The sequence below is a fragment of the Crocodylus siamensis genome, chromosome 8 (genome assembly GCF_052110815.1).
Source record: "Crocodylus siamensis isolate JL-2025a chromosome 8, ASM5211081v1, whole genome shotgun sequence".
Taxonomy (NCBI): domain Eukaryota; kingdom Metazoa; phylum Chordata; order Crocodylia; family Crocodylidae; genus Crocodylus; species Crocodylus siamensis.
This window is the reverse complement of record NC_143402.1, coordinates 20,480,461-20,493,624: the sequence shown is the minus strand read 5'-3', so window position 1 is coordinate 20,493,624 and position 13,164 is coordinate 20,480,461. Positions and strand designations below refer to the sequence as shown.

The 13,164-nt window shown below is 45.8% G+C and overlaps 1 protein-coding gene across 1 annotated transcript; it reads right to left on the bottom strand.

The window, feature by feature from the left end:
* Nucleotides 1-1,050: 1,050 nt before the first annotated feature.
* Nucleotides 1,051-12,620, bottom strand: LOC149858175 (adrenodoxin-like). The gene is made up of 4 exons (XM_090060165.1): nt 12,411-12,620; nt 2,905-3,029; nt 2,119-2,248; nt 1,051-1,790 (listed from the first exon to the last, which is right to left on the bottom strand). The coding sequence occupies exons 1-4, from the start codon at nt 12,578-12,580 to the stop codon at nt 1,670-1,672; spliced, it is 546 nt and encodes a 181-aa protein (XP_089916291.1). The 5' UTR covers nt 12,581-12,620; the 3' UTR covers nt 1,051-1,669.
* Nucleotides 12,621-13,164: the final 544 nt, after the last annotated feature.

The window sequence follows — 13,164 nt, the reverse complement described above, 5'->3', positions numbered from 1 at the left end:
GAACGAGGCATACGAGAGATAAAAATAGCTGAGACACCAAATTATCTTAATATAGACAGGATGGATTGAAACATCAGCTCATTTAAAATAAGATCAGTCAGAGAGCTTATTTGAGAATCTGAAAAGCTTGTCTAACTTTTTTGTTCTGTTATCTCCCATAAATGCCTCTGGTTTCAAGGCCAAACCTTGCAGTTCAGCATAAGAAAGGCTACTTTTATTGTATTTCTCACCTAGGGCCACAAGTTCCCCAGCCTGTTTCTCATACACCTTCCAAAAATTGAGACATTTAAACTGGTTTGGCTGGGGTAAGCATCTGAAACGAACTCTGTGGGATTAGGTTGCAGGTGTGAAGCTTGATTAACTGCGCAGAGTGGGGGAGAAGCAGCTTTATTGCAGATATCGGGCACAACACACTTTGCAGGAAAGAGCAAGAAACCATGCAGTTGGCAGTTGGGAGCACACTGCCCTGCCCATCAACTGCGTCTCATCTTAATCTCTAATCGAAATCATTAGGCCTCTAACCCAAAGCAGGAATTTTTATCCCCCCATCACAACACTTTTTCCATTGACATGTCCAGCCAGTTTCTCTTTTAGTAATGCTAAATTCTTGACCCCAGAGAAGCCCTGCAAAAGTTACTTCCACAATCAAATACCACATTGCAGAAGAAAATAGGTTCTTTTATCAGCGAATGAGGGCGAATATGTTATGGTGTTACTAAACTGCTTAGCACAGGGGAGGGGCTATGTTGGAACTGCTGGCTAAAGGCATTGTGCATTTTCAACAAAATCCATTTTGGTGAGAAAGATATCTGTAAAAATCCCACAGCAGGATTTTGCATGAGAAAAAATGGGTTACAGACTGAACTATGTGGCTAGCTAAGACAGCTAGTTTAGAAATCGCACTCAAACATCAAGGGAGAATCCAATGAGCGTGACAAGTTAAATGGATAAAACAACTGCATATTTATGCCCCCAAAATAATTCTATTGTGGTCTCAACTACTACTTTGATACCTGAAAAACAAATGTCATTGGGCTAGAAACCTGATATTTAGACTTTTATTTCAAGATAAATGGTGCTACAGTCATCAGGAAAGCAACTGATATTTGGAGAAATTAGTAACATTAGTGCATAACAGCATGCTTATGGAAAAATTGTTCAACTTCTTTATAAAATAACAGAATCTTAAAGGTTATTGATACATTGCTATTAATCAAACTAACAAACTATTTCATCAAGACAATCAGCACACAGTCATACCTCTTCAAGTTGGGAAAGCTCTCTACAGTTAAATAGTCAGCTCAGAAAAATTCCCAACTTTGACTGTAAGTGGCATATCCTTAACTTTCAAGGATGAGAATCATCTGCAGAGTAGATGCTTGCTGCAGCCCCAGTTCAGCAAAACACTTAAGCACATGCTTGATTCCATCTGTATTCAGTACATAACTCTAAGCACGTGCTTAAATTCCTAATATTAAGCAGTGTTTAAGTAAGAGCTTTGCTGAACAGGGATCAATGCTGAATCAAGTTCTACATGCGTGAATGAAAAATTAGTTACAAGGCTTCACTGAGTTAATGAAATATAACAGACTTAAAAAGAGAAAAGAAGCAAACATCATCTCCACCACCACGCCTAAATAAAAGACCTTAGTGCAGGCGCCAACGCTGGTTACTGTTTACTTTGCTTTCCCACTTCCAACTGCCTCCTGAGGTCAGATACCTCCATGGGGACCTGGACAGTCAGACCATCCATCGACTTCTTAACACACACCTGACACCCAAGGCGAGATCTGAAAAGCAGACATCAGAGACTGAATTTCATGTAGCGAAGAATAACATCCTCAGAACCCACTGGTAATGTCCGCTCCCTTCTATATATCCCCAGAGATCATACAGCAGGCCAGCTGCTGGTGGACAGCGACTGCACTTTTCACAGGGAAAACTCTCTAAATACCCACTCAAAGTAAATAAATCACATCCACCAAATGGCAAGTGTCCTATCTTTATAAAGAGAGAGAACTAAGACAGAACTAAGATGAGCTAAACAGAACTTTCCCATTCCGGAGCACAAATCAGGCAGGTTTCTGAGTGCTGGCTCCAACAGGCAGGAATGCTTACGTGTCGCTGAGCCCATAGGCCAGGTCCAGCATATCCATTTCCTCGTCTGAGATGGCATCCAGCTTCTGGAAGACATCCCTCTCAAAGATGAGGTGACAAGTGGAGCAAGCTAACGTCCCTTCACATGCACCTGCAGGTAAAGAGCACCGTACATCAAAGACAGGCAAGAGAAGGAGACAGATGCTTGTAAGGAACCGTGGGAAGGACAGGTTCTATCTATCCCCAGGTCTAGTGGGTCAGGAGAGATTCTAGAGGAAGCCAAGGAGTTACCCTCATGAACACTTGCTGACAACCTAGTGCCTCATATCTGAGAAGATCCCCTGAGAGGTTTCAGAGTTGATACGTTACATCAATTATGGATGTGTCATACATTCAAATAAAGAAATAGATCCATTAATACTGGCTACTGGGGTGCCAGCTCTGATGAGCTTGCAAAGACACTGCCATTCTGGCCTTTTAAATAAACTGAGAGTATGAAATCATATGAAACCCATGCTCCACTCAGCATGTTCATGCTCTGTAAGGTTTTTGGGCCAGAAAAGCTGGTTGCTTTTTGGGTATATAAATGCACTCCTAGCCCCCAGGTGGATACATTTTAAGACAGATGACAACCAAAAGAGCAAGAGAAATCCTATTTCATCATTACACCCAGAACCCTGCTCTGTGGCTGGGTGCACCCCACCCCGGAGCACATGTAAAGATGCCCTTACAGTCCCAGCTGCCTATTGGTTATTCTACATTTGTGTAAGGCCCCAAGGGTGGATGTTATCACTGCATTGCACCTACCAAAGCCATCAATGCCCAAGTTTTGATTCACCACCACATCCAGCAAGCTCTCTCCTTCTTTGGCTACGGCTGTGAGTTTCTCTCCATCCCGGTTTATAAAATGCACTGTCACTCTCTCTGCAGAGCTGTAAAAGAAATTAAAGGAGTTCAAACAAGGTTGATCCACCTCCACATCTGAGGCAACCCTTGGCAACATCCAAACCAGTCATCATGTGAGAAGCTTGCATAGAGAGAGAAAGTCCTGAAGAGCCATGCTGTAGATGTACAGTGTGGGTCCAGTTCAGAGTCAGGAGAAGCAAAGTAGGATCTTGTACCTGCATCCTGTACCTGCAGCAAGTACACCTGCAAATGGAGAGCATCACTGATTTCAACTCATGGGGCTGGCTGGCTACAGCTGTTACTGGAGAGGTGGTGGCTCACCGTGGGTTAATCCTGTCTCTACCAAGGTGTGGGTACTACACAGCAAAGCAGCTCGGGATCAGATTAAGACTGTACAACAAGGGCTTTTGTCATTTGCTTCCTTTCTTGTTTTCCCAGGGGGATTATTTGCTAATGCTCCATTTCCATTCTTTGTTCATTCAACCTGAAATGCATGCTGAACCCGCCCTTCTGTCATGTCCTAAGTCACTGGGAGGCTAAGTATAAGGCATCAGGAACCAAATTCAGTCTTAGCATAAAGGGGATGCAGCTCTCACTCTTTTGAAGGGAAGTTGCACCCAATTTCACTAAGGCTGGAGTTAGCCCTAAGAAACTCTAGGTGAAGAGGAAGCATGGCCAACACTATTGAATGTGCCTATTCTGGCTGGAAACCTGAGTGGAACTTGAGACCCATTTTTGCAAGAATGTCCATCAGAAACCAGCCATACAGGTCACCCATAACTTCTTATAATGAGAGCAATAAAACCCAGCAGGCACTGTATAAAACCTGGGGTGGATTTGTTGGGAGCTGCCTCTGCTGTGGTTGCTTTGAAGATGGAAACAGACCTCTCCTGGATGTTAAACTACCCATGCTCCTTTGTGCACATTTGACCTACTCAGATTCCTACAGAGAGTCGCAGTAGAGAAATAAGAAGAACTTGGTATAGATAAGGAACTCTGCAAGTGAGAGTGGGATGCCGCAGACAGCTCTGGGCATCAGGCCATGAAGTAAAGGGGTGTCTGTAACCACAGGCAACTCCAGAACGTATGCTTGTGACCTTCAAGCTGTTCCATGGCAGGAAGTATCCAGAGGTGCTGTGATATACATGTGTGTTTCCCAGGTAAAGCTTCATCAATTTTGGAGCTCCTAAAACATGCCAGGGTCCTAGTCACTATTCGATAGCTGGCGCATTGTGGTATGTATCCCAACTGCAATAGAAAAGCCAGACTTTGAGTCTCCAGACTGTGCAGCTCATTCAGTAGGCCTCTGCAAGTAGGCAGCTATTTGATCCGGCTTCGGATCTGGCTGCTTCAGATGCCAGGGATCCAACCCGGAGCTCCAGACCGGGGTCCCGCTTTGATCCGGATGAAGTGGCTACGAAACTTCAGAGCCGCCTTGGAGATTCAGCCATAGGGTATAATGGGAATAAATGAAATATCTATTACTTTGCTGTTTTTTGTCTTCTTTGGATGACACTTGCAGGAGTGGTAGTGTCTGCTGAGAGCATGAAGCCTGCCGAGTTTCAAGAAGATCAGTGCAGGGGTTTGGGGGGAAATGTACCCCACATTCTTGAAAGCAAAACTCATGTCACATCTACGTGTTACAACACAGGGCAGTGAAAACTGCTAGGGTGGTAGCTCCTGGTGAGACCACAAAGTCTGCCAAGTTTCAAGGAGATAAGTGCAGGGGTTTGGGGGAAACTGTACCTCAAGCTACTGACAAGCAAAACTCGTGACATGGGTGACCCTGTGTGTGTTAAGGCACTTCAGGGTGAAAGCTGTAGGGATGGTGGCCCCTGTTGAGGCCACAAAGCCTGCCAGCTGTCGAGGAGATCGGTGCAGGGGGGTTCTGGGGCCCTGCACCCCTAGCTGCTGACAGGCAAAACTCGTGACATGGGTGCTTGTGGGACTGACTGTCTCTGGCTTGGGGCAGTTGATTGTCTGTATTGATTGTTTCCTCTCCTTAGTCTGTGGTTTTGTAGATGTTAATCATTGCTAATTAACTGGTTACCCTTGCAACTGTGTATTGAGCTGGTCCCCGAGTGAATCATGACTGATTGGTAACTGCTAACACAGTAGCTCAGCAGCCAGGCCTGCAGGAGTGTCTCCCCTCTCCACCCCAAGGCAGACACAGTTTTGCCTGTCAGCAGCTGGAGGTGCAGGGCCCCAGAACCCAAACCCCTGCACCGATCTCCTTGACAGCTGAAGGCTTCATGGCCACAGCAGGGGCCACCATCCCTGCAGCTTTCACCCTGAAGCGCCTTAACACACGCAGTGTCACCCATGTCACAGGTTTTGCTTGTCTGCATCTTGAGGTGCAGTTCCCCCCAAACCCTTACACCGATCTTCTTGAAACTTGGCAGGCTTCATGGCCTCAGCAGGGGCCACCACCCCTGCAGTTTTCACCCTGCTATGTTGTAATGCATAGTTGTGACATGAGTTTTGCTTTCAGAAATTTGGGGTGCAGTTTCCCCCGAACCCCTGCACTAACCTTCTTGAAACTTGGCAGGCTTCATGCCTTCAGCACAGGCTACCATCCCTGCACATTTCATCTAAATCATACAAAAAACAACAAAGATATTGATATTTCATTGATTCCCCATTATACCCTATGGCTGGATCCCTGAAGCAGGTCCAAAGCTTTTCCGAAGCGCTTCAGAAGCTCCGAATCACTTTGAAAAGCCTAAGGAAGCCAGCGCTTCCATCCAGACGTGCTACTTCAGACACCAAAGTGTCTGAAACTTCTCCAGATCCAAAGATCCAAAGCACGGTCTGAAGCCTCACACAGCTCTATCTTTCAGTGCTAGAAAACACCACAGTATCTAGCAGGCAGCCTGCGGAAAACAGCTTACCCCAAACTGAAACAGAACCCAACAAGCAAACACATTGGTGCTGATATTCAGAAAGGTCTCTGCATTTCCGGGGTCCTGCTAGAAGCAAAATACTACCATAACCAGTAGAAAAAGAACAGTTTGCATTGGGATTCTGGCCAGAACAGAAGCAGAAAGTACTGGGCATCCAGGATGTCTGCCCCCAAGAGAACGATAGTCCAGTCTGGTGGACCAGTAATGAGTACAAGGGAAATGTACTAGCTGCTGAATGCTTTGACTTTCACAGGCTGCTCAAATAAAGCATCAGAAACTTTACATACCAGGGGTCCAAAAGCAGGACATGATGTATTGTCCAGGTGAGAGGTAGGGAATTCATGGGAAGTTAAATCATTGTTGTTGAAGGCAATACATGGTTTGGCTTGACCCCCCTGGAGATCTAAATCCTCTAGTTACCCACAGAACAGTTTTCTATCTGTATCACTCACCACTAACCTAAAGGACAGGGACACTGCTAAGGAGAAGAGGGAAGAAACAGCTCCTATATCCCATTCAGTCCTTGTTCTCTCTGCCAGAAAAGATAAAAGAGTCAAATAAGGCCATCGGTGATGTTTGTACTAGGGACATCTTTCTAATAAGAGACCCACCAATTAATTTCCCATCAACCACTGCACAGCCAAATTGAAACCATCGTTGTCTCAGGCTACATGTAAATCGGTTCTTAGAGCCTTTTAAAATGTGGGAGACTGCCTATAGTGACACCCTTGTGCATGCTGTTTCTGAATGAGGAGCTCACCCAAAGACCCATGGGCTCAAAGCAGTTTGGTCAACCTGCCCCCATGTGTTCTACGTTTAGCTTCCAAGTTGCTCTCCAGTCACTCTGGAAAGGTATATCACCCCATTCACAGCTTCAGATACATTCTTGAGTGGTGCAGGGGGCCTTGCTTGTTTCTACTTCTGGCACAGGAAAAAGATTTTGCAACCTTGAGAATGGAGTTTGTTTAGCAGCGAGAACTGGCCAAGTCTGCAGTCCCTTGACTTCCCTCTTATACAAGGCTGATGGAAGCAACACGGTTTCTAGCAGTGAGATGCTTAGTTAATGTGAGTACAAACCAGCACAAGGCCACATTCCCAGAAGCCCAAGGCACAAGGAAACATTTGATGATGCCCCACGCACTGGGAAAATATAGCATTGTCTACTGACCTCTGAACAACATGCCCCCCCAACTACAAGCAGGCAAAAATCAGACACCCTAAATTATACCAAGCCCTTTGAAGTTTCCGGTTCAGCTGCCCAAAAGGATATTATACAACACTGATTAAATTTATGATACACATTTTCTTGGAAAGCTGAAGCAAGTAGAGTGGGAATAGTTAATTAGGTAGCATCTCTGAAAAAGCAGAAGCAACAGCTCACAGAGCTTTCCAATCTATTCAATCCCAGGAAAACCTGATCTGAAAATCAATTCTTCCTGGCATACAGAGACTCCCATTGATTTGCTTTTACTAGAGAGTGCTGAAATAGAGAAAAGAAAAAGCACCAAGGTTAAACATTACTCATTACCCTCTCATATTCTCAATTATAAAGGATAGAAGATGCAAGATATATACATCTGGTTAAAATGCATGAACCCAGATCAATGTTGCAGAAGGAGGTAAGAAAATACACCTGGGAAAATGCCTGTATAGGAAGAGGGCAGCTAAGCTGGCTGATGAATTTACCCCTGCTCCTGTGAGGCAGTCATCATTATTGTATTTTATCCGATCTATATTCTGTGATAAGTAGCAGTAATCAACATTGCACCACTGCCACAATCTCTCTCTAAATTGACTGGTGTCTTTTTACTTGACAGCTGGTCACATGGATTCCATCTATAACCTGCAATAGTAGAAACTTCCAAATCCTGATCATCAGCTCTTTAAAAACTGCTGTATTTATGCTGTCTATTTTAGTCATCTCAGTTTGGACAGTAGAACTATTCTGGTCAGTTTCATGTTCTATTCTCATCAGTTTCACTCTCAGGGCTGCCGTGTCTGGATCCCAGCACTGCTGGGAACTGTTAGCTAAAAGAAAATTCAAATCTTCTGTTTCAAATCCTGGCAGAATTGCTGTGTTATGTTTGGCAAAACAGCCTTTGCTCCCAAACAAAATCTATAATCAGGATTTTCTGGAGTGATTTTCAGTGCCCAGATTGAGACACTTTAAATGGGCCCGATTCACAGAGCAGATACTCAGCACTTTCTGAAGGTCTTTTCCAGATGCCTCAAGCTGTGCATCTCAAAAACTTGAGCATCCAAAATGATTGATCCTTGCAGGAAATCTCAGACTTTGTAAAATAGATAACTAGGGGAGAATGTGCCTCTAATTTTTTTATTAGCATTTTATAAGGTCATATGCAAGAGAGTGTTGCCTTAAAAAGTATTTCTGGAAGGAATTTTGTAAGCAATAAGCCAATTAAACAGAAAAACAATTGATAGTGACTGTTCCAAGCCCCACTAAACAGGCTTATCAGTACAACTCCTTTCTCTAAGGTCAGATAAAGGGATCTATTATGTTTTCTATTTAGTTGGCTGGGCTCTTTTTTCTGGGCATGTCATAAGCTTTCTAGTGGACTACAGCCTGACCCATATCACACTTGTTAGAAAGTTCTATACATTCCCCTTCTTTTACCCAAAGGAGCATGCTTTTCTTCCAAATTATCCTGAACGCATTCTCCTTTCCTGAAGGGAAACTCCTTAACTCTCAGATAAAGGTTGAGAACTGGACTGGAGGGAAAGACTTGAAGTAGACCTCAGCCACACAGTAGCCCTCTGCATTTGATTCTTCACCCCTTGCTGACACAGAAATCGCTGCTTACCTCAGTCTCTTTGTCCCCCACCTCTGTGGCCCCCCTCCACTCAGCTAGTATTCGCAGCCTTGTTCCCCGTTTTTTCAGCTTCACCGTCACCCCATACCTTTTCTGGTGCAGTCCCTGCTGTCTGATATGAGCATCATGAGCAAATTGACAAGGTTCCTCCCCTGCTCATATTTAACACTCTTGTTTCTTCTGTGTTGCTTGCAGTCACCGTGAGGGTGGCCAATCATAGAGGGCATTCCAGTTTTCTGCTACTCTATCCTCTATTGATATGAAACCTGATGCCTTTATGTCCTCCATTTTTCTTGTCAAGAGAAGAGAAATAGTAGTATTTTTCTTCTTCAAGTTCTTCCACACAAAGTGCTCCCCTGCCTTAGAAACACAAAGGGTTTGTAGTGTAGTACTGGAGACATGAATAGGGATTGCTGTCTCTCTTCAAGAGAAAAAAAAAGGTGTCTGGTTTTGTACCTAGAGAGGACAACCAGATTGTCCTCTATGATGGCCACCCTCGTCATGGTGCAGCTGCATTATGTACTTATTATGTGCTGTTATCCTCTCTCTTGACCTGCTCACTTCACCATAGATGGCAAGATTATTGGAAAATGACTGTGTTTGGTAAGTGCCTAGATCACGGCAATGTTTTTACTACCTACTGCAAGGAAGACTTGCAAAACTTGGCTCAACACTTTCAAAACCATCCAAAGACTTGGACCCAGTGAAATCCCCCAATCCTCCTCCAGGCTCATTTGTTCTTTGCTTCTGTAAAAAAAAAAAAAAAGTGTTTGGGTTTAGTGGGCAAACTACAGTGAGGTAGAGTCTGATCTCTGAGGTCCTTCTCTAATAGAGGGAAATCAGTTTTGATTCACAGCATCTAATCTTCCCCAGTCCACTTGCATCTGCTTTAACATACATTTTTAAGCAGTTAAGTGAAGGACACGTTTGCTTTTCCCTGTAATCTCCAAATGATTGCTGGAATCTGGCGATGGGCCCGGATTCTGCATAGAACAGAGGAAAAAGTTTTTTACCTTGTACAGTTGGGCAGAGAGCCATGGGCTTTCCCCCAGCTTTTACTTCTTATTAAAAGACAACCCTGCCTGAAACTGGGGGCCTCTCTAAAATGCCCAGTCCTGATGGGTTCTTCAAGTTCTTCCACACAAAGAGCTCCCCTGCCTTAGAAACGCAAAGGGTTTGTAGTGTAGTACTGGAGACAGGAATAGGGATCCCTATCCGAAGCTTCTGCCTTCTGGTCCTACAGTGCCTCCAGCCTGAGTATAAGTCTACAACACAGGATGCTTAACTGTGGCCCCCTGGCTGGTTAAAGAGAAACTCCATCCAACCGGAAGAAGGATTCCTTCAGAAGACGTAAAGCTGCGATTCTCAACCAGGATGCCATGACAGCCTGGGGTGCCGTGAGATCTTTTCAAGGCTGCCAGAGGTTGCCATGCAATGTTAGCTGTTAGGTGTGCAAACATGATGCACTACATAAACCCAGAGATTTCAAAGAGGAATCCATAGTGTCAAAACCATTCTGACCTGTTGTGGTCGATGAGTTTTTGGGACTGAAGAATTGCTATATTATTTTTCTGTAGTGAAAAATTGGTGAAAACTAAAAGCTGTTATTTTCCGTGGGGTGCATTAAGTCTAATAAGGGGTGCCTTGAGTCTGAAAATGCTGAGAACCATTAAAAGAAAGACTGAGCAGTCTTGAAGATGCACAGGAAATGTAAGGAAATGGTAAGAATATCTATGAAAAAGTTGAAGGAAAAAACAGTTAACATTTGTTCCTATTTGTACTTCAGTAGTGTAACAGCTCCTGCTATTAATTATGGAACAGGTCTATTTGCCCCGAGGGCTTAGTTCCTGCATAGAGAGAACAGTCACGTTTCAACACCACCTCCTGCTCAGCCCTCAGAGGGGGAGTATCACTCAAACGTGACGTGAGCTGCTGGCCTCCACCCAAAGCCTGGTGGCACTGTAGCCTGTGCTGTGTTCTCTCCCTCGTGAGCTGGGTGCAAAGGGCAAGGCCAGAATTTGATGTCATGTGGCACTGCCTCACGTGGCTGTGGAGTGAGGCCACGGGAAGGACATATCCTTAAAGGAAAGGAATGGAGATGTAGGTTTTGAGAAACAGCAAACTACCAACTCCAAAAAAGAGGCTTAATGAAGAGCACTATCTGAAACTTTTAGGACCCACTATGTGATTTTGTCTTTCCCCAAGCTGCCAAAATCTAAACCCCCCTGCGGGATAATGTAAAATTAAGGGAACTGGAAAATGGGCCACAGACTTTACAAAAAGAATCAAGTCTCCCCAGCACAAGACACCACCTTTGTGTGAATTAGCTACTTGGTTGGGGGTCTCTACTGCAGGGTCAAGAAATAAACTGAGGCAACCCAGTTCAGTGGGACTCAGGAGATGAGGTTCTCTCTCTGCCTGCCTGGGTGACCTTGGTAACATCCCCAGGTCAAAAAAAAGGGCACAGAAAAAAAGTAGGGCAGTGCATGTGGAGCCCAAAACCAGAGCCTGGCCAGCCAGAGCCACACTCCAGCTGCAGGAGCGACAAGGGGTAAGGACCCCAGGTAAGGCTGCTGGGGCCAGAAACTGTGCGCTAGCCCCAGCCTCCCCTACCGCACCCAAGGTAACCTGCCACGCACCAGAGCATGCGTGGTATGGGCGTTCCCTGAGGACAACTAGCAGCAGCACAAGATGCACCCTTGTTAGTTGTCCCTGGGGAACCAAACATCTGCACACATCTGGACATGGCCTCTGTGCCTCTTTCCCCTCTCACTCATTGCATGGTTTGTCTTACCTATATGCTTTTTTGGGAGAGTTGCTGTGTTTGTACAAAAGATAGCACAATGGAGCCTTCATCTCCACTGGGGTCTCTACTGCAGTATAAATAAATAACCAGAACCGGACCACAAAGAGTGAGTTGCCCTCACCTTCCAGCTCAGAGTTAGGCACGTTGGCAAAAGAAGAGGAAGAGGGAAGCTGGCCATGCATTGTCTATGAATAAAAGGAGGTTTTCATTCTCCAGTGCTGCCAAGCAGGCACTAAACTCACACTGAAAATGAGGAAAGGAACTCAACACCCCGACTGAGATGACAGCCGCATGAAGTCTGGTATGCAGGGTACCATTACGCTCACTAGGTCACAAACCAACAGCAGTGGAGCTGCGGCAGCACACAGCTCAACAGCCTGCAACACCTGCTGAGCTCCATGCTCACAAGGCCTGAGTGACTGGGACTCAAGCTTGCTCATGTGCACTGCACCACAGTCCCTGTTGGGGCTGTTGTGTGAACATACTCTCACTCCAACCCAACAGCGTGAGCTTCCAGCAGAATGTGCTGGACTCATCCCCCCAATATTGACCCTTCCCCCATTCAAACCCAACTCCTTGCTCTCCCCTTTACAGCACCACGAAGGTAGCAAGAGTCCATACAGCAGGAACTACACCCTAACTACACATCTGGCCCAGACACCCCACACAGACCACACAGTCCTGCAGCTCTTCTCACCTCAGCTAGCAGATCTCACACAGTTTGCTGCAGACTCCCTCACTAATCATTTCCTCATGGGTCTTTTCCCTACCCCCTGCATCTCAGCAGGCTGAGCTAGATGCCCATGACTAGCCCTTCCTGAAAGGCTGTTTTGTCAGCAGTGAGGTGGAGTTTTGCCTTCCACTTACCTGGGGTCCCTTGGGACGTCACGAAGCCGGTGCGTGGAGCTGAAGCTTCGCTCTGGCTGCAGCGTGGCAGGTGCCTGGCTGTGCTCAGCTACTTTGCAGGGCTGAGCTTTGCCAATGTTAAGTCCATTTAGCAAGGGTCGGAATAGCCTGGGGACACGCCAAGTTATCATGTTAGCTAAGTCTTGCTTTGTGTCAGACTCTTCCTTGTTGCAAAGCTGCCCGGCTTCTGAGGTATAAGTACAGCTGAGGGAAAGGGAAAAATCTAGGACAGCCTCCTGGGCAGGGGGGAGAGGTGGGAGGGAGTGTTGCTGGGATCTCCCTGCAGACCAACCCACTTGTGGTAGTTTTGTTCCTCAGTCAGGGGAAGCCGGTAAATTAGCAGCAATGAGCAGTCTGCACCCACCTGAGCAAGTCTGGAGCCCAGATGGACACGCTTCACTGTTCCTTCAAAGTGTCTCTCTCACTTGAGCAACCCAGCACATCACCATATCCCTTGCTGTCCCCAGCTCCAGTACATAGTCTGACCTGCAGGGTGGGATAGTCGACAAAGACATTTTTATTCCAGGCTTCTATTTGCTTCTTCAAGAGGAGACCATGTCCAGATGGTTAGAGCAGTGGGGTAGGAGCCTTGGGTTGTATACTCAGGCACTTTGTAAATATGGGTAAACCACATTGCCCCTCTGGGGCTCAGCTTTCTGCCTCACTGGGACAGCGAGGAAAAGGGGGCTAGACTCAGTCAATGAATGTTCTGAAA

Coding starts and splice junctions, on each gene's coding strand:
- LOC149858175 (XM_090060165.1), bottom strand. CDS start 12,580: ATGATAACTTGGCGTGTCCCCAGGCTATTCCGACCCTTGCTAAATGGA. Junction 3,030..12,410: donor GACGTCCCAAGGGACCCCAG/GTAAGTGGAAGG, acceptor TTTCTTTTACAG/CTCTGCAGAGAGAGTGACAG. Junction 1,791..2,118: donor GCCTATGGGCTCAGCGACAC/GTAAGCATTCCT, acceptor TCTGCTTTTCAG/ATCTCGCCTTGGGTGTCAGG.